This window comes from Rhinatrema bivittatum, chromosome 8, assembly GCF_901001135.1.
Source record: "Rhinatrema bivittatum chromosome 8, aRhiBiv1.1, whole genome shotgun sequence".
NCBI lineage: Eukaryota > Metazoa > Chordata > Amphibia > Gymnophiona > Rhinatrematidae > Rhinatrema > Rhinatrema bivittatum.
The window spans coordinates 129,569,304-129,595,195 of record NC_042622.1 but is presented as its reverse complement, the minus strand read 5'-3'; the positions used below and the strand labels follow the sequence as shown (position 1 = coordinate 129,595,195).

General features: G+C 47.6%; 1 protein-coding gene across 3 annotated transcripts in view; it reads right to left on the bottom strand.

Moving 5' to 3' along the window:
- AKNA (AT-hook transcription factor) overlaps positions 1-25,892 on the bottom strand; it is a 123,023-nt gene that overhangs the window by 48,183 nt on the left and 48,948 nt on the right. For all 3 annotated transcript variants that reach the window (XR_003858109.1, XM_029611374.1, XM_029611373.1), the window contains exons 5-8: positions 22,773-22,929; positions 20,407-20,567; positions 13,103-13,162; positions 12,069-12,196 (exon numbers count right to left, since the gene is read on the bottom strand). Coding sequence is in view for 2 of the 3 variants with exons in the window: in XM_029611374.1 (XP_029467234.1) it covers positions 12,069-12,196; positions 13,103-13,162; positions 20,407-20,567; positions 22,773-22,929 (506 nt within the window). In the remaining variant the exon portion in view is untranslated. The remainder of the gene's footprint in view (positions 1-12,068; positions 12,197-13,102; positions 13,163-20,406; positions 20,568-22,772; positions 22,930-25,892) is intronic.

The following is a 25,892-nucleotide window of genomic DNA, read 5'->3' as shown; positions in this document are numbered from 1 at the left end:
GCAATTTGCGCTAATTAGCTATGCGAAGAGCTAAGTTAGTGCACATTGCGATAACATTATCTGGCCTGGCCATAATGTCATCCCCATAGGTAGGTATTTGTATCCCTATGGTAGGCCCAGCTAGTAACTCGAGGTGGGGTTTAGGTATGAGTATAGGGGGTTAGGGGCCACTTTGACATTCTATGTGACACATACGAACAGAACAGTGGTCTCTTGTGAAGACTTGATGACCTTCGGAGTGAGGAAACTCACTCCAAGATGAGATTTGTGAGGTGTTCTCGCAACCTAGCTTGATGGACTCTCTTCCTGGGTAACATCAAGCTAGGTGGAGAGAACATTGCCCAAATCTCATCTTGGAGTGAGTTTCCTCACTCCGAAGGTCATCAAGTCTTCACAAGAGTCCACTATTCTGTTCGTATGTGTCACATAGAATGTCAAAGTGGCCCCTAACCCCCTATACTCATACCTAAACCCCACCTCGAGTTTCTAGGTATCCCTATGGTAGGCCCACAATACCTACCTATGGGGATGACATTATAGCTAGTCAGTCTCAGTCTCTCTCTAAAAAGGCTCTGGACCCTTCAATTCACCTCAAATAGGGCTTACGGGAGACATCGCAAAAGGCGATGAAACCTTACCGCACAGTCACGGTAGCTATCGCACAGCCTAACACAATTCAAAGAGGTGTAGTTAAAATCAGCATTACAGCTGTGCAATAGCTCTTCACAGACAGGCTAACCCAGCCCACTCTCCGCCCCTAACTCCTCCCATTTTCTGAATTTGCATCACACCATACGATATGGTGCTATTGCATGCTGTAAGGGCCTATTGCATACGTTAACGGGGCTTTTCGCATGCGATAAGCCCTTAACACATGTGAAAATGCCTTATCGCATTTTGATAAATGACCCCCTTAGCTGGCTAAGTGCCAATTTTTGGCCTTCTGCTTAGTTAGCCAGATAAGTCTAGTACACCAATTGCAGACCTATAGTTAGCCAGATGAGTATATCCAGCTAACTGTAAGATTGAGATAGTATACTCTGCTGCCAAGTTAACTAGATATAGTTATCCAGCTAACTTCCTGACCCAGATAGTGGCTGAATATTGGCCTCCTCATTCTTTATTACCCTGCTAGTCCAGACCAGACTAGATGTGGACTTACGCTATCTAACTATAGCAGATAGAGAGCCAAAACTGTTCAGCCAAATCATCACTTCTAAAAGGAATGGTGCAAGTGAGGCACTTGCCAGTATTCTCCGTCTCCCGCAGATGGTGGCATGTGCTGGACTGATGCAGGATTTCTTGGTTCCCAGGCTTTTGTCCGTCTTCAGGCCTCACCCTAGTGGAATCTTTAGACTGCTTCTCTTCGCTAGGAAGTGAACCAGAGGTTTCTCTGGTTATTTTCTTCCCTTCTAGTCCATAATAGAGTTCTGAGAAGGGGATTTTTGAGGTGCTCTCTCCCATTGGAAACTTTTTATGTTTTTGAGCTGTTTCTATGGTTTTGTTTTCACGGGGGGGCTGTTCGTTGACTCCATTGTTTTGACATAAGGATAGTGGCAAGTGCCTCGCCTGCACCGCTCCTTATACCAGTGATGATGTCATCAAAAAGATTTAGCTATCCATCTCCATCTGCTGTTGAATAACACAACCCCACACATCTGGACTGCTCTAGCAGGATTCAAGGAAAGGAAATTAACAGGCAAGACATTTCTCATTGGAAACAGTTTTAGGGATGTGAATCGTTTTTCTAACGAATTGAAATATCATACGATATTTCTAAATTCATTAGAAATCGGTTAAAAGAAAGAAACGATCAATTTTACCCCCGATTTTTCATAAAAATCGTTTTTTGGGTTAGTGCGCGCTAACGGGTGTTAGCGCGCACTAACAAAAAACTGTTTATTTTTGTTGCTTTTCTTATTTGTTACCTGTCCCGAAGGCGTCGGCGGTTTTCCCTGATGCTGGCGTCTCTTGCAGTGCGGCCCCGCATAAATCGGGGCTTGGCCACCCCCCTTATGACGTCAGACGCCGGCGGAGGTCGGACAGCGCGAGAGATTTGCCTATTTATTGAGAACCTCTTCCCTTTCACCTTGCTTCTGCCACAAGTGTGTTGGGGAGTTTCTCTGCTGTTTTTTCCTGCTGCTTGCTGCCTGTTTGACCCGGACTGCCTTCTGGTTTACCCTGTTCGCTGCCTGCCCTGACCTGGACTGTCTCTGGATTATCCTGTTTGCCACCTGCCTCTGGATACCTGCCTTGGTTCCTGCTGTTAGCTGCCTGCCCTGACCTGGACTGTCTCTGGACTACTCTGTTTGCGGCCTGCCTCTGGATTCCTGTCACCGCTACTGGCTTACCTGGGATATCCTACCCTGCGTCACTCTGCAAGTTTCCAGTTCCAAGTGCCTCATCTACTCAAGGTAAGAGGTCACCGACCCTGGTTCCACGAACCAGTGTAACATTACTATTTTTGTTAGTGCGCACTCACATGAGTTAGCGCGCACTAACCCGAAAAACGTTTTCACTAAAAAAAAACCAAAACAAAAACCAAACGGGGAAACGCGGGAAAACAATTTTTTCCCACGGCCAGACGATCCCGAAAGCGGGAACGATCGGGCACCCGATTCACATCCCTAAACAGTTTCCTATACTGTGGTTCTGTCCTGTTTAGACACCTGGTCAGGAAAGGAAAAATTTGCAGCCTACAAGGAGTAAAATCTATATTCAGAAGGGAAAAGCTTTACAACCCCTGAACTGTCCATAGTTATCAACAGCAAGAGGGAGAGATTGTGTGTTCTTCAGGCCAAGATATGAATTCAAAATGAATTACATTTTACTATCAAAGGGGCCTGTGTAGTAAAGGACTTTCCCAAGGGGATCTAGTCAACTAACAAAGAAGTCAGCCAGCTAGGTCCTTGGGTTTCAAAACTGAACCCCACTGAGTAGCAAATCTAACCACTATGGCTTACTGGACAGTTTTACTTAGCCCCTTTTAAAGCAGACATTCCCAGGAGCATTTGAGTCAAGGGAGTAAACTATATGCAGATAATTGAAATCTCAAATATACCATGCAGTGCATGCAGAGTTCTCCCCCCTCCATTACCCCAGCCACAGAAACAAAAGGGGCACGATAAGTGGGTACCTTTATACCTGCATAACTTGAACAAATTTTCAAAGAAACTGCCCAGCGTACCTTGCTTGCAATTTTCAAAATCAAATAAAGATTAATCCAAGTAAAATTTCTTGAACATACCCAGATAAGTCCAGACAAGTGGGGTTTATATCCCTACCAACAGATGGAGGCAGAGAACAAAAAAACTTTGAGGCACTGCTACATAAAACGAGAGTGCCTCCTTCAGTCTCTCATTATTTCTCTGTCTCCAGCAGATGGTAGAGGTGCAAACCTGCAGTTCTAACAAAGTTGGAGATTTGAAAAGTTTGGATCAGCTCCCCGAGGTGCTAGGTTCCTTTGTGGGCCACCCCTTGGGTTGAGACAGGTGACTGGGGGAGTTGGATACCCCTGGCTTTGTGGCCCACAACCTCTGGGGACCTTGATAGCCAGGGGACTGGCTCACTCTGGGTATCCCAAAGTTCCCTCCTACCCGCTGCTGTCTCTATTCAAGGAAGTACCCATTTTTTTTCTTTTGTATTATGTTTATTTTAGTTAAAAAAAAACAAACAAAAAACACAACAACAAAGGAGGAAGATTGCCTTGAGAGACAGGAGAATTGGCCTGAGGCGCAGTGCCGGGGCAGTTGACAGCGGGAGCTGCCAGGTTTGGCAGGTGGGTGAGAGTGAGGGCTGCCGAGTGTTCTTTAGTTTTCCCTAGCGGGAAAATCTCGTGTACACCATGCTTGCCCACAGTGCTCGGGCCACCGCCGTTGTTTCCTGCGCGCTACTTGGATCGACGCAATAGCACCACTCAGCAGGGAAGTTATGTAGTGCAGCCTTCCTCATGGCGGTGTGCTCGGGCTGCGGGCCTCATGGTGGATAAACCGTACATGGAGGCTTGCAGGACCTGCAGGCTCTGGTCGGCCCGATTGAATATAGTTCCCTCTGCACAGGTTATGCCTGGGGGAGGAGGGTTCTTCCGTGAAGGGGTCAAAGGCCAGGAGGATCTCCCAATCCACGGGGGCTGTGGCAGTCACCAAAGGGGGGGGGAGGGGTCTCCGCTGCTTCTGCACCCATGAGGGATTGCAGCCAGGGGTCCCCAGCCGTCCAGGAATCTGGTGATTTTCCTCCTCCACTCTTGCGGTGCAGGGGCCTGAAGGTCAGGAGGAGGGGGCAAACTAGGAGTCTAGTCTCCTGCAGCAGGGGGTAGAAGATCCGGAGGGGTTTTCCTCCCAAATTTGTCCTGTTGATGCACCAGGCTTTCCTGGCTAGGAAAGGTGCTGATGAGAGGAGATCCAGGGAGACACACCTAGTGCCGCCCAAAAGACCTAGGATGGTTTCAGCGGGCATGTGCTTAAGCGACGGGGGTTGTGTGGTGCTGGTGCAGAGGTTGACCCCAGGGACCTGGATGATTCATGAGATGCAGCAGGATCCGGCGTCTCTGCAGGGGGCGGACCCAGATGTGGGTCAGACCCACATCTGGGTCTGACCCACATCTGGGTCTGATCCGGAGCTCAATGAGGGGCCCGGGACGGAGGGAGATGTCCCTCGGGTGGTCTGCATGTTTTTGGAGAAGGACCTTCGACCCCTCATTCTTCAGGTGTTGGAAGAATTGGGGGTGAAGATAAGGCAGGAAGAGTCTGACAATGAAGTTGTTAATCCGGTACTGGATGGGCTGCGGGGTCCGCCTAGTGTCTGTTACCTAAAAAGATTCAGAAGCTGATTAGCTGGGAGTGGAATTTCTCGGAAGTGGGCTTGAAGGTTGGTAGAGCTATGGCGAAACTTTATCCCTTGATGGAAGAGCATTTGGATCGCCTGAAGAATCCTAAGGTGGATGCGGCGGTCTCTGCAGTGAATAAGATGACCATGATTCCGGTGGCAGGGTCCACCACTCTGTAGGATGTTCAGGACTGCAAATTGGAGATTTATTTGAAGCACATGTTTGAGGTATCAGCTTTGAGTCTGCAAGCCACAGTGTGTGCCAGCATGATGCAGCGGGCTTGCTTGTGCTGGATTCAGAAGCCCCAGGAGCAGGTCACGTCCAGTGTGCTCACCCCCATTCAAGTGGTTCGCCAGAAAGCTGGGGTGGCTTATATGGCGGATGCTTTGTATGCTTTGGTGCTTACATCTGCCAGGAGCATGGTCTCTGTGGTGGCTGCGTAAATGGTCGGCAGACATGTGATCCAAGACTCAGTTATGCAATCTTCCTTTTAAGAGGAAACTGCTTTTTGGGGAGGAGCAGGATCAGCTGATAAAGTGCCTAGGGGAATCCAGGGGGAACAGGCTGCCTAGGGGAATCCAAGGGGAAGAAGGTCTTTCCAGTCCAGTCCCGTTTGAGATTCAAGGAGTTTTCGATCAGGGAGAGAGGCCTCAACCTCGGGACATCAGCAACCCTTTTGAGGTTCCGGCAGGTCGGTCAGGGGATCGGAGGGAGTAAGGCCTCTCAATGAAGCCAGGCTCGCCCAATCTTTGCTGGAAGCAGTAAGGGGCAGGTTGTCCTGTTTTTATTAGGCATGGGCCAAGATTACCTCGGACCAGTGGGTTCTGAAGGTTGTAAGAGATGGTTATGTCTTAGAATTTTCACACCCACTCAGGGAAGCCTTTCTAGAGTTCACTGCTCTTCTCAAAGCAAATGGGAAGCAGTAAAGGGGATGCTGCAAAGGTTATTAAGCTTAGAGTCCATAACTCCAGTTCCATGGAGTGAGCAGGGGCAGGGGAGGTTGTCCATCTATTTTGTAGTACTAAAAAAGGATGGCACCTTCCATCCCATCTTAGATTTGCAAAATGTAACCGTAACCTTGCGAGTACTGCGTTTACGTATGGAGATGTTGTGTACGATGATTGCAGTGGTCCACAAAGGAGAGTTCCTGGTGTCCTTGAATTTAACTGAAGCTTATCTACATATTCCCATTTGAAAGGACCATCAGAATTTCTGCAGGTCAAGTTATTGGGTCAGCACTTCCAGTTTCAGGCCCTTCCCTTTGGGTTGGCCATGGATCCCCGAACCTTCACAAAGGTAATGATGGTAGTGATGGCAGCCTTGAGATGAAATGGGATCCTGGTCCATCCAAACCTGGACGATTGGCTTATTTGAGCAAAGATGGAAGAGGACTGCAGTTGGTCCGTGCAACAAATGATGAACACCCTTGGCTCTCTGGGTTGGGTGATCAATATGGCCAAGAGTCACCTGGTTCCGTCTCAATCACTGGAGTATCTAGGCGGTCTGCTTTGATACCCAGAAAGGCAGAGTGTTTCTGACAGCGGATACGTTGTCCAAGTTGCAGGCGCAGGTGACATGGCTCTTGCGTCTGTCAGTACCAAGAGTCTGGGATTACTTACAGGTGCTGGGGTCTATAGCCTTGACGTTGGATTTGGTTCCGTGGGCCTTTGCTCACACATACCCATTTCAAAAAGGCGTTTTTGTGGAGGAGCAGGAGGAGGTGAATTTAACTGTATTGCTTGATTCGCTGGAAAGTGAACTGTTTTTTTTCTTGCCTACCTTGCTGAGGTCAGTGATTGCTGGAGGGAAAAGTTGGTGTGAGAGGGCTCACCAACCTGACTGATTAACAGCTGTTTCCATGTTCAGCATGAGAGGATGGACCCGGACTCAAGCCTAATAAGAACTGGCTTTCTTGCAGCACTGCTTGAGGAGCAGGAGGTGGTGAATTTAACTGTATTGCTTGATTCGCTGGAAAGTGAACTGTTTTTTTTCTTGCCAACCTTGCTGAGGTCAGTGATTGCTAGAGGGAAAAGTTGGTGTGTGAGGGCTCACCAACCTGACTGATTAACAGCTGTTTCCACGTTCAGCGTGAGAGGACAGACCCGGACTCAAGCCCAATAAGAACTGGCTTGACTGCGGCTTGCAGCCGACGCCGATGTGCCGCCAAAGCCGGGCGAGTGGATGAGCGGCTTAGCCCGGCTTTGCCTGGACTTTTCAGCTGTTTCCGCTACTCCTCATGTAGGATATTAATTGTGTTTCTTGCACCTACCTGCTCTCCTCCATAAGGATATCTCTCTGAATGTTTGAATTGTTATGGTCCATTTTGAGAATCTAAGAAGCCCGGAGAAATTGCTCTTCAAATATGCCTCACACTAAAAGGAAGGCCAAATTAAGGCTTTCCTCAAATTTACCAAATGTTGATTCTGGGTAACGAAGTGTATCAGAATGGCTAGGATCTCCAATTGTAAACCCCGATGGACTGACCGCATTGGAGGAGGGAGTGGAGCGAATCCCTACATCCATGGTCTTAGAAACATCATTGAGTCCGGGGGCACTGGAGACACCGCCCCCACCCGGTAGCGAAGGGAGGTCCCCTCCGGTTGTACCGGGAGGAAATGAGGAATTGAAAGATGTAAAATCCCTACAGACTGAAGTACAAATGGCACCAGCCCTAGCCAAATCATTGGAAGAATTCGATATTGATATCTCTTTATCATCTCCAAAAAAGGAAAGTATTCCTATTGGGAAATTAATTGGAATTAGGGAACGGGACACTGTTAGATAAGTGATATTAAAGCCTCCTACCATTACTTTAGAAAATCTATGGAATTTTATAGCAAAGTTAGATGGTTCAATAGGAAAAATTATGGAAGAAGTTAAGGAAATAAAGAATTCCCTAAAGATCAATTTGGAGAAAGTAGAGGAACAACAAAAAGAAATTAAAGATTTAGATAAAAGATGTGTGCAGATAGAGAAAATTCAACATCAAATTAAAACGGAAGAAGAATTCCAAAGGAAATTTGAGTTTTTGGAGAACAATATAAGGGCCTTAAATCTAAGGGTAATACATTTTCCCATCATAGATCAATTGGGACCAAGGGAACTGTTTAAAGAATATATCATGCAAATTCTAAATATTCCAGAGGTTAACCATCCAGTTATAGTAAGGGCTTTTTATATAGGCATAAGGAAAAAAGTTCCAACAAAATTAGATCAAATACAAAATTCTCAAGAACATCAGGAATCCATAGATATTTCTGATCTGTTGCAAACATCGCAAGGAAAGATAGAAATAAAAAATAGAGGCACATTGTTGTTACAGTTTGCCTTTATTACTGATAAGGATGTTATACTTAAATCGTTTTTTTGCAATAGATCAAAAAACTTTTATGGACAAAAAATATGGATCTTTCGAGTTTTCTACTACTTAGAAAAGAGGTAGTGGATAAAGGAGGATTCTTTTTATTAAAATACCCCTGTAGATGTATCATCAAGAGCGAGGAGAAAAATTACTCATTCCTAGAACCAGAACAACTTAGAAATTTTTTAGGGGGGAAAACAGCCGGTTAATATAGATTGATGGAAATCCCATAACATTTTCTGGTTGGGTTAAGATTTCTATTAGATTTTCGCTTATAAAAAGTTTCACAGAGGATATCCTTAATTTTTCCTGTAGTTAGGAGGAACAAGAATTATTTTTATTGTATTTCAAACAATATTATGTATATTTCTTATTTAATATTTCTCTCTTGTTCTGCTATTACTGTCTTGGTAATTATGACTGTATAAATTGAAAATTCATAAATAAAAAATTGAAAAAAAAAAAGGCGTTTTTGTCCAGGTGGAATCCGATGTTGGAACAGTATTATCTGCCGTTGCTTCTTCTAGCAGAATCCAAGTCCAGTCTGTCTTTTGTGGTGGCTGACGAGGAGCAACCTGGAAAGGGAAGTGGACCTGGAGGCTATGGACTGGGTGGTGGTAACCACAGATGCCAGTCTCAAGGACTGGGGAGCAATGTGCCTGGGTCATTCTGCCCAGACAGCAGCGAAGGAGACCTGGTCCATCAATTGCCTGGAGACAAGGGCGGTGCACAGGGCCCTGGAGGTATTTCTGCCTTTGGTCCAGGGTCAAATGATTTGAGTGTTTTCGGACAATGCGACAATGGTGGTGTACATCAACCACCAAGGGGGAACGAAGAGTCATACTGTAGCTCAGGAACTTCAGCTATTGTTTGTGTGGGTGGAGCGTAAACTTGAGGGAATTACGGCCTCCCACATAGTAGGAATAGATAATGTGTAGACAGATTTACTCAGCAAGCAATAGCTAGATCCCGGGGAGTGGGAACTGTCCCCGGAAGCCTGAAATCACACTTGTGCCAGATGGGGTGTTCCTCAGTTGGACCTCATGGCGACGCAGGCCAATGCAAAGACGATGAGATTCTTCAGTCGCAGAAGAGAAGTCAGGTCGGTAGGACTAGATGCTCCTTCTGTATGTGTTTTCTCCTTGTCCCCTCATAGGTCGAGTGTTACGGTGCATACAGATGCATCCAGGGACAGTGGTGCTGGTGTGGCCACATCGTCCTTGGTTTGTGGACCTAGTCTATCTGGCGGTGGATGAGCCTCTTTGGTTGGCTCATCTTCCGGGATTGCTGCAACAAAGAACAATATTTTTGAACCGGGGGGGGGATCAATTTTGTCTAGTGGCTTGGCTTTGAGAGGTGGTCTTGTGCATGAAAGGATATTCAGAGCCAGTAATTTCCACCCTTCTCCAGGCTAGACGGCCTGCTACATCTATGGCGTATGTCAGGGTTTGGAATGAGTCCTGGTGTCTTAGCAGCAGCTGGATCCTCTGTTGGTGTTGGTACCTCATATTTGGCAGCAGGGCTTGTCCAAGGGTTTGGCCTATAGTTTGCTGCATGTTCAGATTTCCACCTTGGGTTGCCTCAGGGGCAAATTACGGGATAGGTCTTTGGCCCCTCATCCCGATGTCGTCTGTTTCCTGAAGGGTGTTAAGCATTTGCAACCTCCAGTTCGGAAGATGTGTCCAGATTGGAACCTCAACTTAGTCTTGTGGGTTCTCTGTGAGGCCCCTTTTCAGCCTCTAGGATGAGCTTCTTTGAAGGACCTTACGCTGAAGACAGTTTTTCTGGTTGCGATTTGTTAAGCCAGGAAGATTTCGGAACTTCAGGTTCTATCTTGTTGAGATCCTTTTTGCGTATTTTGGATGACAGGGTGACCTTGCGTATGATTCCTTCCTTTTTGCTGAAAGTTGTTTCTGCCTTCCATGTGAATCAGACAGTTCAATTACCAGGGTTTCCAGGATAGTCTAGAGATTCGAAGGATAGCGATCTACATCTTCTGGATGTACGTCGCACCTTGTTGCGTTATTTGAAGATCACTAATTCTTTTCAGCGATCAGATCTTTTTGTGTTTGGTGAAGCGAAGAAAGGAGAGAAAACTTCTAAAGCTACTTTGGCTCGTTGGCTGAAAAAGGCTATTTGTTCGGCCTATATTTGTAAGGGCCATGCCATTCTGATGGGTCTTAAGGCACATTTGACTACAGCACAGGCAGCTTCTTGGGCGAAGTGTCAGTTGGTGTTTCCCCCCAAGAGATCTGTAGGGCCGAAGTTTGGTCCTTGTTGCATATTTTCACCAAGCATTAGCGGTTGGATGTTCGGGCGCAAGAGGATGCAACTTTCAGTGAAAGTGCATTGAGAGCGGATCTTTCGGGTACCCGCCCAGTGTAGTGTTGCATTGGAATATCCCACTTGTCTGGTCTGGGTATGTTCAGGAAAGGAAATTTGTTCTTGCCTGCTAATTTTCATTCCTGTAATACTACAGATCAGTCCAGAGACCCGTTATTGCTACCAAAAGACTGATTTTCCTGGTATTTTATATGCTGTATATAGGAGATTATTCTCACCAATTGAACAGTTATGTTTGTTGAGTTAAGCAGCTGACAGACAATTTTGGTACTGGAGTTATGTTGACTTCTGGTTCAGGGGAATCAAACCCTGGGTTTTCTGGTTCGCCTTGGGTAAGGGAAATGCTATCTACTTATTGGCTTGGGTACAGGTCAATACTGAGGGACTGCAGGTGGCACTCTCATTTATGTAGCAGTGCCTCAAAGTTTTTGTTCTCTGCCTCCGTCTGCTGGTAGGGATGCAAAACCCACTTGTCTGAACTGATCTGTGGTATTACAGAAACGAAAATTAGCAGGTTAAGAACCAATTTTCCTTTCTTTCCTATGCCATGCTAAAAGCAGAAATGAGTTTCCATGGCAGGTATCCTTTTTCCTTGATTGAGGGGAGGCAACAGGGCACTGACTGAATTTTTAAAAATCTATGCACACTGTTTACAAATGAAGTTTCTGCCCATGGAAAAAGCAGATGCAAAGTCCACAGGTCCTTTGTATTTGTAAGCAATATTCAAAAGAGAAATTACCCATATAGTTTCCCTTTGAAAATGAATTAAAGGTCTGCAGGTACTTGGAAGCTAGGTGGGCTGACTGAAAATTGCTCTCTTTGAGGCCAATTTTGAAAGTGGCTGTGGTGCTGTGAGCCAGCAAGCAAAGTCTCAAAAGGAAAACGTCTGCAGAGTTTCCCTTCAAATATCCACTGGTAGACCAATGCCATGGGGATCTCTAACCCCCACATGCCGGTGTGAAGTAAGTGGGGGTAAAGAAGGATAAAAAGTACATGGGTGTTTCAAGGGCCTGCCCTAACCCCAACCCCAGTGCCATCCCTTTTCCCAGGAAAGGAGAAGAGGGATAATATTCAAAAAGGAGTTTTCTTATGCTTAGTACATGTGGCTGAAAGAGGAATTCCAAGTTGAATTAGTTCCACTCATTTGAATTAAGATGGATGAGATCACAAAGACAGCTTTTTGTCAATGAAACGCCATGTCATTATGAGATTCCACAGCTACAACAATTTCCTGCTTAAATGCATCTAAAAATGGCAACACTGGCTTTGAAGGAAGAGTGGTTTTGTGAGTTTAGATGAATACTCAATGAGTTAACCATATGCAAGCACTCACTGGCTCTTCAGCATATCAAGACAAGAATGCTGTACGGAAGGAGGAAAGCCTTCTCCCACCAGTGGTTAGAAGTCCAAAAATGTTATGGTCTTCCTTTGCATAACACACAGGAATAATACTGTTCGTTAGGGAGACAGATTTTGCACTCTCTCATGGGATGCTGCTTTATTTTTTTTATCCATGTAGATAATTTGTGGAATGCATACCTGTCTGGATCAAATTCCTCAGGGGGCTCTGCGGTGCCTGGATGTTGCTGCAGGTGGCGATTTTCCTCACGAGCCTGGAGATAAGCCCTCTCCAGGGCATCCTGTGCTTCCGTCAGTCTCTGGAACCCCTGGATCACGGTCAACATACAAAGAGTTCTTAGAGGTCAACCATATGCCCACACTGTGCAACCTTGGCAATGGTCCGAGATAGAATAACATACGGGCCGATACAGTAAAGTGCGCTCCGGTGGAGCGCACTGTTAGCCCGGGTTTGGATGCACGTTTTCGAGGCACTAGCTTTACCTTTTATACAGTATAGGGTAATAGTGCGTTGAAAATGCGCGGCCAACCCCCCTGAAACTAATAGCGCCTGCAACATGCAAATGCATGATGATGGGCCTATTAGACATTCCCGCGCAATACAGAAAGCAAAATGTGCAGCGAAGCCGCACATTTTACTTTCAAAAATGAACACCTGGCCAAAGGCAGGTGCTAATTTCGGCCAGCACCGGAGAAGTGTACAGAAAAGCAGAAAAAATTGCTTTTCTGTACACCGTCCGACTTAATATCATAGTGATATTAAGTCGGAGGCCCCAAAAATTAAAAAAAAATATTAAAAAATGTGCCCGCGGCCCGGAAGACGGACGCTCAATTATGGCGGCATCCGTTTTTCGAACCTATGTCTGTCAACGTGCTCGAGAACAGACGCTGGAAAAATTGAGCATCGGCTGTCAACCCGTTGACAGCTGCCGCTTCTGTCAAAAAAGGAGGTGCTAGGGACGCGCTAGTGTCCCTAGCGTCTCCTTTTACTGCGGGCCCTCATTTAATTACTTGATCGCGCACCCAGGAGAGTGGCCTGGGCACGTGTTGGGAGAGCGGGCGCTCACCTCAGAGCACTGGCTCTCCCGCGGGTTTTACTGTATCGGCCCAACAGTAAATAGGAGATAAAAAGCCAAGCCACAAATGTGACAAAAGGCTAATCCTGAAAGCAAAGCGCTGAGGAAGGACTGCACCAAAAGTAAACAGCCAACTACCTTTAGCTGGTCCAGTGGTGTCAGCTTCTTCATTTGGATCAACCTTTCAAAAGACTCCACCTGCTCAAAAGGAAAAGGTGGGTCAGCAATGTATACTACAGGAACACAGTACATAGCACAGAAGTAAAGCACCCAACATTAGACACTAAGAGGATGACACTCCAGAACACACACTATGGGGTAAATAAAATGTGTGCATTGTTACAAATGCAAAGGAAAATTGGTTCTTACCTGCTAATTTTCATTCCTGTAGTACCATGGATCAGTCCAGACTGCTGGGTTATGCCTCCCTTCCAGCAGATGAGTCAGAGAAAACTGAAAAGGTACAACCATACATACCGGTATGCCACCTGCGTCCCCTTCAGTATAATCAATATCAAAGCAGAAAGAAGTCTGTAACTAATGACTAGATCAAGTAAAGCAACCTGCCTTAGTAAAACAGATTGAGATTAAAAAAAAAAAAAAAAAAATTATATATATATGTTAAACAAGAACAAAAGCAACCATGCATGATTAAACTGTAGGAATGTTGTCCATAGAAACATCAATATCTGCGAATGGAAAAGAGAAATACCGACAAGCGGACTCTACTGGATGAAACGAAATCTTGCTGGGCGGGCATCTGGACTGATCCATGGTACTACAGGAACGAAAATTAGCAGGTAAGAACCAATTTTCCTTTCCCTATACGTACCACGATCAATCCAGACTGCTGGGATGTACCCAAACTGCCCTAAATGGGGTGGGACCCAGAGAGTCCCGCTCGAAGCACACTGCTGCCAAAAGAATCGACATCCGGAGCTTGGACATCTAAGCAATAATGTCTAGCAAAAGTGTGCAACGATTTCCAAGTTGCTGCCCTGCAGATTTCTTGAGGAGAAATGCATTGGCTCTCAGCCCACAACGCCACTTGGGATCGGATAGAATGAGCTTTAAGCCCATCCTGTACTGGACGTCCGTGACATATGTACGTGGAAGCAATAGCATCCTTTAGCCAACGGGCAATAGTGGCCTTTGAAGCCTTACTACCCTTCTTCGGACCGCACCATAAAACGAAGAGATGATCAGACAGTCGAAAAGGATTAGTAACTTCCAAGTATTGAAGAAGAACCCGGACATCCAGCTTCCGCATCTCCCGACCCTAAGATGAATTCTTATCCACGTCTGGAAAAGCTGGTAACTCACAGACTGATTGATATGGAAAGTCGAGACTACCTTCGGAAGAAAGGAAGGCACTGTACGAAGAGAGATGCCAGAGTCCAAAATGTGTAAGAACGGCTCTCTACACGACAAAGCCTGGAGTTCGGAAATACGCCTGGCCGAACAAATAGCTACCAGAAAAATAGTCTTAAGAGTCAAATCCTTCAATGTGGCTCGTTTAATAGACTCGAATGGAGCATTACAAAGACCGCAGAGTACCAAATTCAAACTCCATGAAGGGCAAACAGCCCGTATCGGCGGGTGCAAATGTTTAGCTCCTTGTAAAAAAATGAACCACATCGGGATAACAAGCAATGGAGGACCCGTCAATCTTACCTCGTAAGCAGCCTAATGCTGGTACCTGCACTCTAAGCGAGCTATAGGCTAAACCTTTCTTCAAACCGTCCTGAAGGAAAGTGAGAATGTGAACTACGGTGGCCTTTCGCGGGGACACCTTCAACCCGCTGCACCAAGAGTCAAACACTTTCCACACTCTGACATAGATAAGAGATGTAGATGTCTTACGAGCCCTCAAAAGAGTAGTAATAACCGTCTCAGGATATCCTTTCTTCCTTAATTGTCTCCTCTCATAAGCCAAGCCGCTAGACAAAAGCGATCCGCCTGATCGAAAGATACCAGACCTTGGCGCAGTAGATTCGGTAGATGACCCAGACGTAGAGGCCTGTCCACCTTTAAGTTGATTAGGTCCGCAAACCATGGTCGCCTTGGCCACTCCGGGGCCACCAGAATGACTGGCCCCCGGTGATATTCTATGCGCCGAAGAATCTTGCCCACCAAGGGCCACGGAGGAAACACATATAGGAGAATGTCTAGGGGCCACAGTAGGACCAGAGCATCCACACCTTCTGACCAGTGTTCTCTTCTGTGGCTGAAAAAACGGGCCACTTTGGTGTTCAAGCGAGTTGCCATCAGGTCCAGTTGAGGGATTCCCCACCGGCATGTGACTAGCCACTTTGCTTCGTCAGACAGTTCCCATTCTCCGGGATCTAGCCACTGCCTGCTGAGGAAATCCGCCTGAATGTTGTCCACCCCGGCTATATGTGACGCCGTGATGTGAGACAGGTGGCGTTCTGCCCAAGCCATCAACTGGGCCGCTTCAGAGGCTACTGGGTGACTCCTGGTGCCCCCCTGACGGTTGATGAAAGCAACGGTGGTTGCATTGTTGGAGAGTATCCGAACCGCTCGGTGACGAACAAGTGGCAGAAATTGGTTCAGCGCCAACCTGACTGCCCTGGTTTCTAGCCGATTTATGGACCACTTTGCTTGGAGCGGGGTCCATTGGCCCTGCGTCCATCGGGACTGACAGACCGCTCCCCAACCTGTCAAGCTGGCATCTGTTGTGACTATGATCCATTGGGGAGTTTCCAGGTCCACACCCTGTAGTAAGTGATGTGGAACCAACCACCATACCAGGCTGGACCTCGCTAGTTCCAGTAATGGCAAGGGCAGATGAAACTCCTCCGACTTGGGGTCCCAACGAGAAAGAAGTGCCCTCTGCAAGGGCTGCAAATGAGCAAAAGCCCACGGTACCAACTCCAGGGTAGACGCCATAGAACCAAGAACCTGCAAATACTCCCACACCGTTGGCAAAGGTAGATCCAACAGGGTTCTTACCTGGGTCATCAACTTCTCCATTCGCACTAGTGGTAGGAAAACTTTTCCCACCACTGTATCGAAGCGCCCTCCCAGAAATTCCAGTACTTGAGACGGAATCAGGCGACTTTTGGCAAAGTTGACAACCCAGCCAAGAGAGTGCAGGCGATTCAAGACCGACTGAACCGCTGCCTTGCAAAGATCCTTCGATTTTGCTCGAATAAGCCAGTCATCCAGGTAGGGATGCACCAATATCCCTTCCCTTTGAAGGCTCGCCGCCACAACCACCATCACCTTGGTGAACATGTGTGGGGCTGTCACCAGGCCAAAGGGAACTGGTAATGTTCTCCTAGCACCATGAACCGCAGAAACCTTTGATGGTGCTCCTGTATCCCTATGTGAAGATAAGCCTCCGTTAAGTCCAAAGAAGCCAAAAATTCTCCCTTGTGGACGGCTGCAACGACTGACCTCAATGTCTCCATTCGGAACCTCAGGATACATAACTGTAGATTGACCTTCTTCAAATCCAATATCGGTCGAAATGATCCTTCCTTCTTGGGAACCACGAAGTAAATGGAGTAACGACCGGTCCGATAGCCCCCAGCGCCCTCAGCCGAGATAACGTCTGGCGAATAACCTGTTGCTTCTCCCGAGGCCCGCAAGGAGATACCAGAAAACAATCCCGAAGTGGGCGAACAAAATCCAAAGCGTAACCGTAATTTATAATATCTAGGACCCACTAGTCTGAGGTTATCTTGACCCATTCCTCGTAAAATCAGGATACACGTCCCCCGACCATTGGAATGGAGGAATGGGCCAGTGCCCCTTCATTGGGAAGGCTTAGTAGAGGTGAAAGTATGGGAGGCGCCACCACTCTGAGGTCTCCTGCCAGGAAAGGAATGCACCCATGTCTGAGACCTGGTAGGTGTCTGCCGGGAAGTAAAGGATGCCCCCTTCCCGGCACGAAAATGGCGTTGTCCCCGAAAACGTCCCCGGAAGGCGCCCGAAAAACGTGAAGCCCTAGGCTTGTCCTCCATGAGCTTGTAAACTTTATTGTCTCCCAGGTCTTTAATAAGTTGCTCCAGCTGTTCGCCAAACAGCAGCTTACCCTTGAAAGGAAAGGAACCCAGCTGAGACTTAAGACGTAGAATCTGCCGCCCAATGACGGAGCCACAATAGCCTCCTGGCTGAGACTGCCGAGGACATCATGCGCGCAGAAGTCCTGAGAAGATCGTATAATGCGTCAGCCGTGTAGGCAACCGCCGACTCCATGCGGTTCGCCTGTTCAGCCTCACCCGGAGAAAGTTCCTGTGATGTGAGCAATTGTTGAACCCAGCGGAGGGTAGCTCTCTGCATATGGCTGCTACAGACAGCTGCTCTTACCCCCAAAGCTGAAACCTCAAAAATACGTTTAAGTAAAATCTCCAATTTCCTATCCTGAAGATCCTTGAATGCTGTCCCTCCAGTCACGGGGATCGTGGTGTGCTTGACGATAGCCATAACAGCCGAGTCCACCTGAGGGATCTTGAGGAGATCTAAAGATTCCTGAGGTAACGGGTAGAGCTTTTCCATAGCTCTACTGACCCTTAAGGATGCTTCAGGCAAATCCCATTCCTTAGAAACAATCTGAAAAAGTTTCGGATGAAAGGGAAAAGTTTGAGGTGGAGGTCGAAGCCCTGACAAACAGAATCCCCCAGGGAGGGGTCCAGGGTCATTGGGGGGAGGGGAACTTCTAGCTCTCGGAGCACATGCGGTATCAGGGGATCCAACTCCTCCTTACTGAATAAATGCAGCACCTGTGGATCATCTCCCTCCACTGGGGCAGCAGTATCTACATCAATATTCACATCCAGATTGGCCAGGTCCGTAAGGGAAAGATCCGAAGGTGCCGAGGGCCCGGGAATGTCAGGAACCGCAGCAGGAATAGAGAGACTCTGTCCAGAAACCTCCGGGTCCGGAACAGGACTCAAAAGTCTGGCTGGGGTAGCCCCTGAATTATTTAAGTCCGCTTCAGCCTCTAAGTAGGCTTTATGCATTAAGAGAATAAATTGGGAGGAAAAGGGGGGTTGTTTCTTTAACGGCCCCCCCGAAGGAAAATTCGAAGGAGGGGCTGTAAGAGGGAGCGAATCGCGCTGCCTCTGGGGGCTTAATGCCGGCGGGGAGAGAGGAGGAACCTCCTCCTCCCAGTGCTGCTCTGCATCGGCACCCGATGCAGACAAAATGGCCACCGCTTCTTCCCCCGAGCGTGCCCGGCCTGAATAGTTTGGCTGCTGGCGCCTCCGATGCGCTGCGCGAACGGGAGCTCCTCCCAGACATTGGCCTCCGCGAGGGTCCCTCGCCCCCGGAAGACAGCATGAGCAGAGACCCTTGCGGGAGAGCAGGCTCCCCGACTCCCCACAAGCATGTCCACGCGGCATAAAAAAGGCGCAAAGGAACTGCTTTAGACTGGGTGCGAGAAGTCCAGCCCCTCCGGAGGCCCGGGAAACGCGGCAGGTGTAAGTGCTGACAGGAAATAACAATGAATATTTAATAATACCTTGCTCTTTATTTTATTATGCCTCTTGATTCTCCTGTTTTGTTTTTTTATCTGTCATAGCCACCAGAGGAATAAGCGTCTCTGGTCTAAGCAATAGGCAGTGACCTGGCCAGAGGAATGACCCTTCTCTGGTGCAAGGTAGAAAAGGGGAGAAAGTGACCGGCCCACCGGTAAATAGTCTTCTCAGTCACCGGGCTAGCAGCCAAAGTCTCTGGGTATAAAGGCTTAAGGGCAATGCCCTGCCTTAGAGAGAAATTCTTAAGTGTCTTTCTTGTTTTTTGTTTGTTTTTTTTAATTGATCTAGTCAAAGGTAATAGACAAAATATCAATAACCAAACCTGGTCATGTCAAATATATGTAATTTGAAAATTTGATAGGGATCAGGACCGCAGGTCATGCCTCTGCATCTGCTGGAGTCAGAGAGATACTGAATGGGACGCAGGTGGCACACCGGTATGTATGGGGGTGCCTTTTCAGTTTTCTCTGACTCCATCTGCTGGAAGGGAGGCATAACCCAGCAGTCTGGACTGATCCTGGTACGTACAGGGAACAGGCACTATTTATCTTCAAGGTTTGCACCAATAATCAAAGGCAAACTGGGCTGGTAATTTTGCTTTATTGACCAAGGAAAATATGTGCACAGAGCTTTGTCTGCTTTCTCTGCACAAAACATGCATTGCTCAATTCCCTACCCTCTCTCGACTCCAGGGATTACCTTGGTAGTCCATGGTTCACATGCATTGTTCAACCATGTGCATACTCTTACCCATAGATAGGCTGGGCAATTTTTAAAGCCCTGATTTCCACTGGTAAAATGCTTTTTAACTTGCGGAAAGGGCTTTGAATATTGCTCTCCCCAGGAATACAGGGGTTGATATTGCAGGGTTTGTCTGTCTAATTTTTGGAGTTAACCAGACAAATTCTGAGATCCAAATATTTTTCCTCACTCCCTGGCTAAGTTTTGCCCTGGCAGTTTGCTGCCTCCATAAAATTTACCCAAGTAAAAAAAAAGCAGCATTAGAGGCATTCCTGGGGGCATGGTTTCACTTTCTCCATGCTGCCCAAACAAAGGAGTTGTCTAGTGGTTGGAGCAGTGAACTGAGAATCAGGGAAGCCAGAGTTCAAATCCCACTGCTGCTCCTTGTGACCTTGAGCAAGTCATTTTACACTGCATTACTTCAGGGACAAACTTAGGGACTCGTTCACTAAACCAGTGATGGCGAACTCCAGTCCTCAAGTGCCACAAACAGGCTGGGTTTTCAGGATATCTACAATGAATATCCATGAGAAAGATTTGCCACTGGACTTACATGCATTAGCATCCCAATGCTCCTGGGGCAAATAATGCAGCTTGTGACTTTTCTGGCAAGCTGCGTTATTTGATTTTCATCGTTTCAGGTATTTATGACCTGATTTAGCAAGCATTTGCAGGCTCATCAGCTCATTCAAGTACGTGTGGTGCTGGGGTTACAGTAACATGAGGTATTTGAAACTAGAGATGTGAATCGGAACTGAAATCCGAACCGATTCTGGTTCCGATTCACATCTCTATTTGAAACACCTTGTGTTATTCCTGCTTAGGCCATTTACCATCCAGTAAATAGCCTAATGAAGCTTAGCAAATGAGCCCCTTAAATTGTAAACCCTCTGGGGTTAGGGAAATATCTACAGTACCTAAACAATGTGCCTGAAAGGCATAATATAAATCAGATAAATAATAAATGTTAGTCAGGTAAGCATAAACAGACATCCTAAAAGTTACCCAAATAACTGAGGTATATTCGGTTCTACTGATTATCCGATTAAAGTTAACCTGATAACTTTACCCAGATAACTCTTGTTTGCTGGCTTACTCAAAATGGACTTCACAATGCTCGGCAACATGCACAATAGTTTTCAGAAATATTTGATTCATTGTTTTTGGAGAAGGCGCTCTTCCAAAGCGCTAACTTACCTGTCTCTGGAACTTCTCTGCCTGTTCAACCAGGGTGTTTGTCAAAAAGTCCCCTGGAGATTGTCCATCAGTAGAGCCTCGTCTGCCCGCTGCCAGGAAGTCTTCACCTTGGGAGTTAGAGGGTATGGAAGCACTGTCCTCTCCAAGAGCAAGGCGAAGGCCTGCAATAACCACCAAGCGTCATCAGAACCTACCAACGGTAGAAGTCGCCTCTCTGCAGGACCCTGAGAGGGAAAGGCAGCACTTCCTGATTTAACGTGCTGTAGGCCAATCAAAATCGTTTGCTGGACAGCCGCAGTTGATAAGAGCACAGGGGACAGTGTCTGGAATGTGGGGTCTTGAGTACCATGATTTTGTGGTTTCTCTTTCATATGAAAGTGGGGATATCAGTTTCAATCTTTCCTCTTCCTACCACCTAGTCCTTTTTTTTGTTTCAAAGGATGAAATCCCAGCGCCAAGAAAGCAGTCCATGGGTTCTTTTCTTTACGGACTTTGCACCAGTTCTCACAAAATATATGTGTGCTTTTCCTTTGAAAACCTCCTGGGGAAAAGCCATCCACAGAAATTTGTGCCTGTTTTTTCTGCAGATAATTTTCCCCTGAAAAAAACTATGTGCATTACTGTCTTCCCCAACTTAAGCTCTCCTTTGAAGCCACCCACATTTTCCCTGCAGGAAGTACGTGCATTGGTGATCCTTGCACATACCTTTACCCGACAACAGTGTCCACACTATATCCAGACCATACAGGGATGGCCAGGTAATAGAGTGTCCAGTTTATTCAGGGGTGCTTGATGATAGATCATGTCCAGGTTATACAGGGATGCCAGGCATCTAAGATATAAAGGGGTGCTAGGTGACACTACTACTAATTATTTATATAGTGCTGTCATTAGATATACGCAGTGCTTCGAGAATGCATGTCCTGGCTACATAGGACATTGCTTCAGACTCTCCAGCACCCTAATGGTATGAGAATTCCAGTTCTAAGAAGGTGGTGCATAATGTTCCTTGATTCTTCTCATCAAGATAAGAAGGGAGCAAGAATGTTTGCCTGTACAGGCTGGCACCCCCTCATCCTTACAACCAGGGTGGCCAACTTTACCATGGGCCATAACTGGACACTCCACTAAACTTCATGTTTTGGGAGGGGAGGCGGGGGACGTAAGGTTACAGACTACTGTCAGTAGTCAATCCACTCATTACTTGGTTTTCAAGCACCCCCCTCAATATACTTTCTTTTATAAAATATTATTTCAACTATCCTCAAACACATCGATCACAGCCTCTCTGATGCAGTTTTGCTCTCTATCACAATTAAAGCCTTTCTAATACACACCCACTTCCATACTTCTCCATAAACACACAGCCTCCTCTCTCCTACACACATGCACTCTCCCAAACACACAGCCTCCTCTCTCCTACACACATGCACTCTCCCAAACACACAGCCTCCTCTCTCCTACACACATGCACTCTCCCAAACACACAGCCTCCTCTCTCCTACACACATGCACTCTCCCAAACACATAGCCTCCTGCCTCAGACACAAGTGGTTCGCTCTCCCTTTCCTTAAAAACTTCCCAGCCTTTCATGTCTCCCTTGTGCCCCTGTCTCTCAATATGCCCTCCCCCTCTGTGCACTCCTCTCTTGTGCTGCCCTCCAGTCTCTAGTCCCTCCTTTCCTATTCTCTTGTCTCTCTCTCTATCCTCCCCAGTGCTTTCCTCTTTCTCTATCTCCTTTCCTTGTGTCCTGCTGTCTCCTTTGTGCTTCCTCTGTCTTTCTTCCCTTCCCCATCTCCCTCCTTTCCTCATGCTCCCATTGTGCCTCTCCCCTTCCCTGTGATCTTCCTTCCTTCTATACCCTCTCTGTGTCTCTTTCCTCCCTTGCTCCCCATGTGTCTATCTTCCTTTCCCGTCCCTTTTCTCTGTGTCCTCTCCTTCTCTCCCCTTTCGCCATCCTGTGACTCTCTTTCTCCATCTTCCCCTCCTCTGTGACTGTATCCCTTGGCTGGCTCGCTACAGTCTCTCTCAGGTCTTGGCCCAGCACTCAGGGCGGGGGAGGGGCTTGGAGGAGGTCATTGCTGCAGAGATCTGTGGTGCGCTGGGAACAGAGAACTGTGCTATGCCCCGCCTCCTCTCACCATCCCATCCAATCACAACACAGGAAGGGAGGCAAGTAGGCAGGGACACAGCTCAGCTCTTCTTTCACTGTAACCAGGAAGCTGTGAGAAAGAGGAGAAGGCCTCCTGCAAAAACCGGATTTTCAGTGTCTGGTCAGTACTTCTGTCTGGACACTGTTCAGCAGAGCTGAAAACCTGGCTATCCAGTCCAAAACAGGGCAGTTGGCCACCCTACTTACAACACACCTGGATCCAGACTTGTGCGACGCATTTGACTTGGTGTTTGACTGAACTCCGCTGTTCTGGCCTGTGGGATGGTAAAGGCCATGACCCTGGATCCCTGAGACACTGCACCCATTTGTAGACTCTGGCTTGGTTTTGGTGGGTCAGCATACAAATTAACCTGAGGGAGACAAAGAAGAGCTAGAAAAACACACTGAAAGAAGCAAGGCCAAGAGCTTCAGAAAGCAACAGCAAGCACCCGAAGTGATGGGGATAGTTTTGCAGTCTTTATTTTTAAAGATCTTTCTTGTCCAACCTTTGCAAGGAAAGACTTGACTTTCTATTAATTCCATCCCAAAGCCCTTGCACAGAAGTGCTTTTCTGCATAACTGTATCCTTTAAGTCTGCTATTTTAGCTTGGAGAAGAACTTGAGCCACTTAAGAGTGGCAGGCAGGCAGCCTCCAAAGCCTTTTCACCCTGCACGGGTCTCTCCTCTCCCTCCTCCCCCAGCCCCTCGGAGCTCAGCAGCTCTCCTCCGGGGCGAGACTAAGCCAGCTTAGAACAACACGCGCCATCTGCTCTCCTGGAAGTGCAGAGCTGAGGAAAAATCTGACCTTCCTGTGTATAAACAGAATGTTTTCCTGGCCCTTGATGGTCTGCAGTTTCTCTCCTTATGTCGCAGGGCTGTGGGCAGGAATTGATCTACGCTGGATTTCAGCCAACAATTTATCTCTAGCGATGTGCAAGCCCTCTCATTATTCCAGTGGCCCGCTCCCTCATGGTACCTGAACCACATCGCAAAACGCTTCTCAGACAGGAAATTGTGACATCCTACACGTTACACATATCAGTGAATGACGTGGGCGAGATCAGAAGACTAGGGACAAAAGAAAGCGTTTCTTATACACACTTGCTCAAAAAAAAAAAAAAAAAAAAAAATCAGCAGTGAAGGGGAGAAAAAAAACAAAATAGATATATTTATTAAAGAGCAGTTTTATGGTTTTTCCCTCTTCTGAGGCAATTTTCAAAAACTGCATTTTGGTGCAAAGTCCATGGTACTTTTACCTGTGGACTTTGCACTGGTTCTCAATGAGAAAGTCTGTGCGTAATTTCTTTTTGAAGACTACCTAGGTGAAAATGTTCCCACAGAGATTGGAGCCTACTTTTTTCCTCAATAACACACTTCGTTTTGAAAATGAATGGTCTCATTCCCTACCCTAACCTTGCATGCGGGAATGCCTCCGCCCAATGTGGGTAAAAGCACGTATGTTATGGGTCTACTTTTACCTGCATACCAGAAAACACCTTTTCCACAGGTGGACGTTTCTCTGCACAGAAATACTTCTTTTCGCGCTTGTCTCGCTGCAAAATCAGTTCCCTGTACGTACCCAGATCAGTCCAGACTGCTGGGTTAAACAATCCCACCTGCAGCTCCTCAGTATTTCTTTGTCTCCAGCAGATGGAGGTGGTGCAAAACCTGTGGTCCTGAACCACTTTTGGGTTCTTTTATAAAACTTTTATAACTTCAGAAGAACCAAACTTCAAAAAGGGAGAATTTTTTCCCCAGTGAGCAGGTGTCCGGGCTCCAGGGCGCAAGCCATCAGGCTGCTAGCAGGGAGAGAGGGAACAGTGGCCATTTTGGATTCCCTCACCACTGCCATGGAGGCAGCAAGGGGAGGAGGGGATTTCCCTCCGGTGCTCTTGCCAGCGGATCTGAGCCTGGGTGGTCCCCAGGCCCCTTTTGATCAGCTTCTTGACGATGGCCCAGGTCCCCTGGGAGGGATTTCAGGGGTCCAGCCAGTTTCTCAGTGGATTTTGTGCTCCTTATGCACCAGGCCTTTTTGGCCAGCCAGACACAGCCCGGGGGGCTGTACAGGCCTCTGTTTCCAGAGGAACCCCCTAGGAAGGTCCCCAGACGTCTGGAGCCACATGGGTCTATCCAGGTACGGAAGGTCAGGGGCCCCTCGGAGGTTCCTGATGCGCTGGACCGAGATCCCAGGATTGCCTTGGAGGATGACCCTTCCTCTGCTCCTCATCCTTCCTCAGGAGCGGACCCGGATGATGTGGAAAAGGTGGTATCCTTGGAGTGGGATGATCCTAAGGTAGTTCGTCTTTTTCAATGGGACAAACTTAATCCTCTCATTCCGCATGTCCTGGCGGAGCTGGGAATCGTGGTACCTCTGGAGGATCCCGCCCAGGACCTGGTGTTGGCGGGGTTCGAAGACTTTTCTCTTCCCTGCTCTGGTTAAGCAGCTGATGGTCCGGGAGTGGGATAATCCAGAAGCGGGCCTGCGGGTAGGAAGAGCGATGGACAAGCTCTACCCATTGCCGGAGGAGACTCTAGAGCTGTTAAAGTTATCTAAGGTGGACACCTCGGTGTCAGCTGTCACCAAGAGGACAACCATTCCAGTGGCCAGGGCTGCAGCCCTCAAGGACCTCGAAGATCGTAAGCTCAAGATACTCCTTAAAACGCATTTTTTAGGTCTCGGTGCTTGGTATTTGAGCAGCGATCTGTAGTAGCTTAACGCTTCAGGCGAGCCTGCGATGGGTCCAGCAGCTTCTGAGTTCCAGAAGCTGCCCCACAAGTTCCAGAAGCTGCCCCACAAGAGGCGGCGCAGTCGGAGCTCTTGGAAGCGGCAGTGGCCAATGGGGCGGATGCCCTATATGATCTTCTGCAAACCTCCTCCAGGACTATGGTGTCTGCCATTTCTGCTTGGCGGCTTTACGGTTGCGCAATTGGGCAGCGGACGTTTCCTCCAAGGCCCAGCTTAGTGCACTTCCCTTCAAGGGGAAGTTCCTCTTCAGTGAGGACTTGGAGCAATTGATCAAGTCACTGGGGGATAACAAGGTTCATAAGCTGACGGAAGACAGGCCCAAGGGGCCCAGACCCTTTCAGCCGACCCGCTCTAGGTTTCGGGGTCAGAGACGATTCCAGTAGAATAGACCGTCTGGGATGGGCCAATGGCAAAACTCGGGGAGGTCTCAGCCTTGGTCTCAGTCCTTTTGTGGCCAGCGAGCAAGCAGAGATCCAGCTGGCCAGGGACCCTTCGCCAAATCCTCTCAATGAGATGCGGCCGGCCCATTCCTCCACCTCGGTTATAGGCCAGCTACAGGTGGAATTATTTAACCCAGCAGTGTGGACT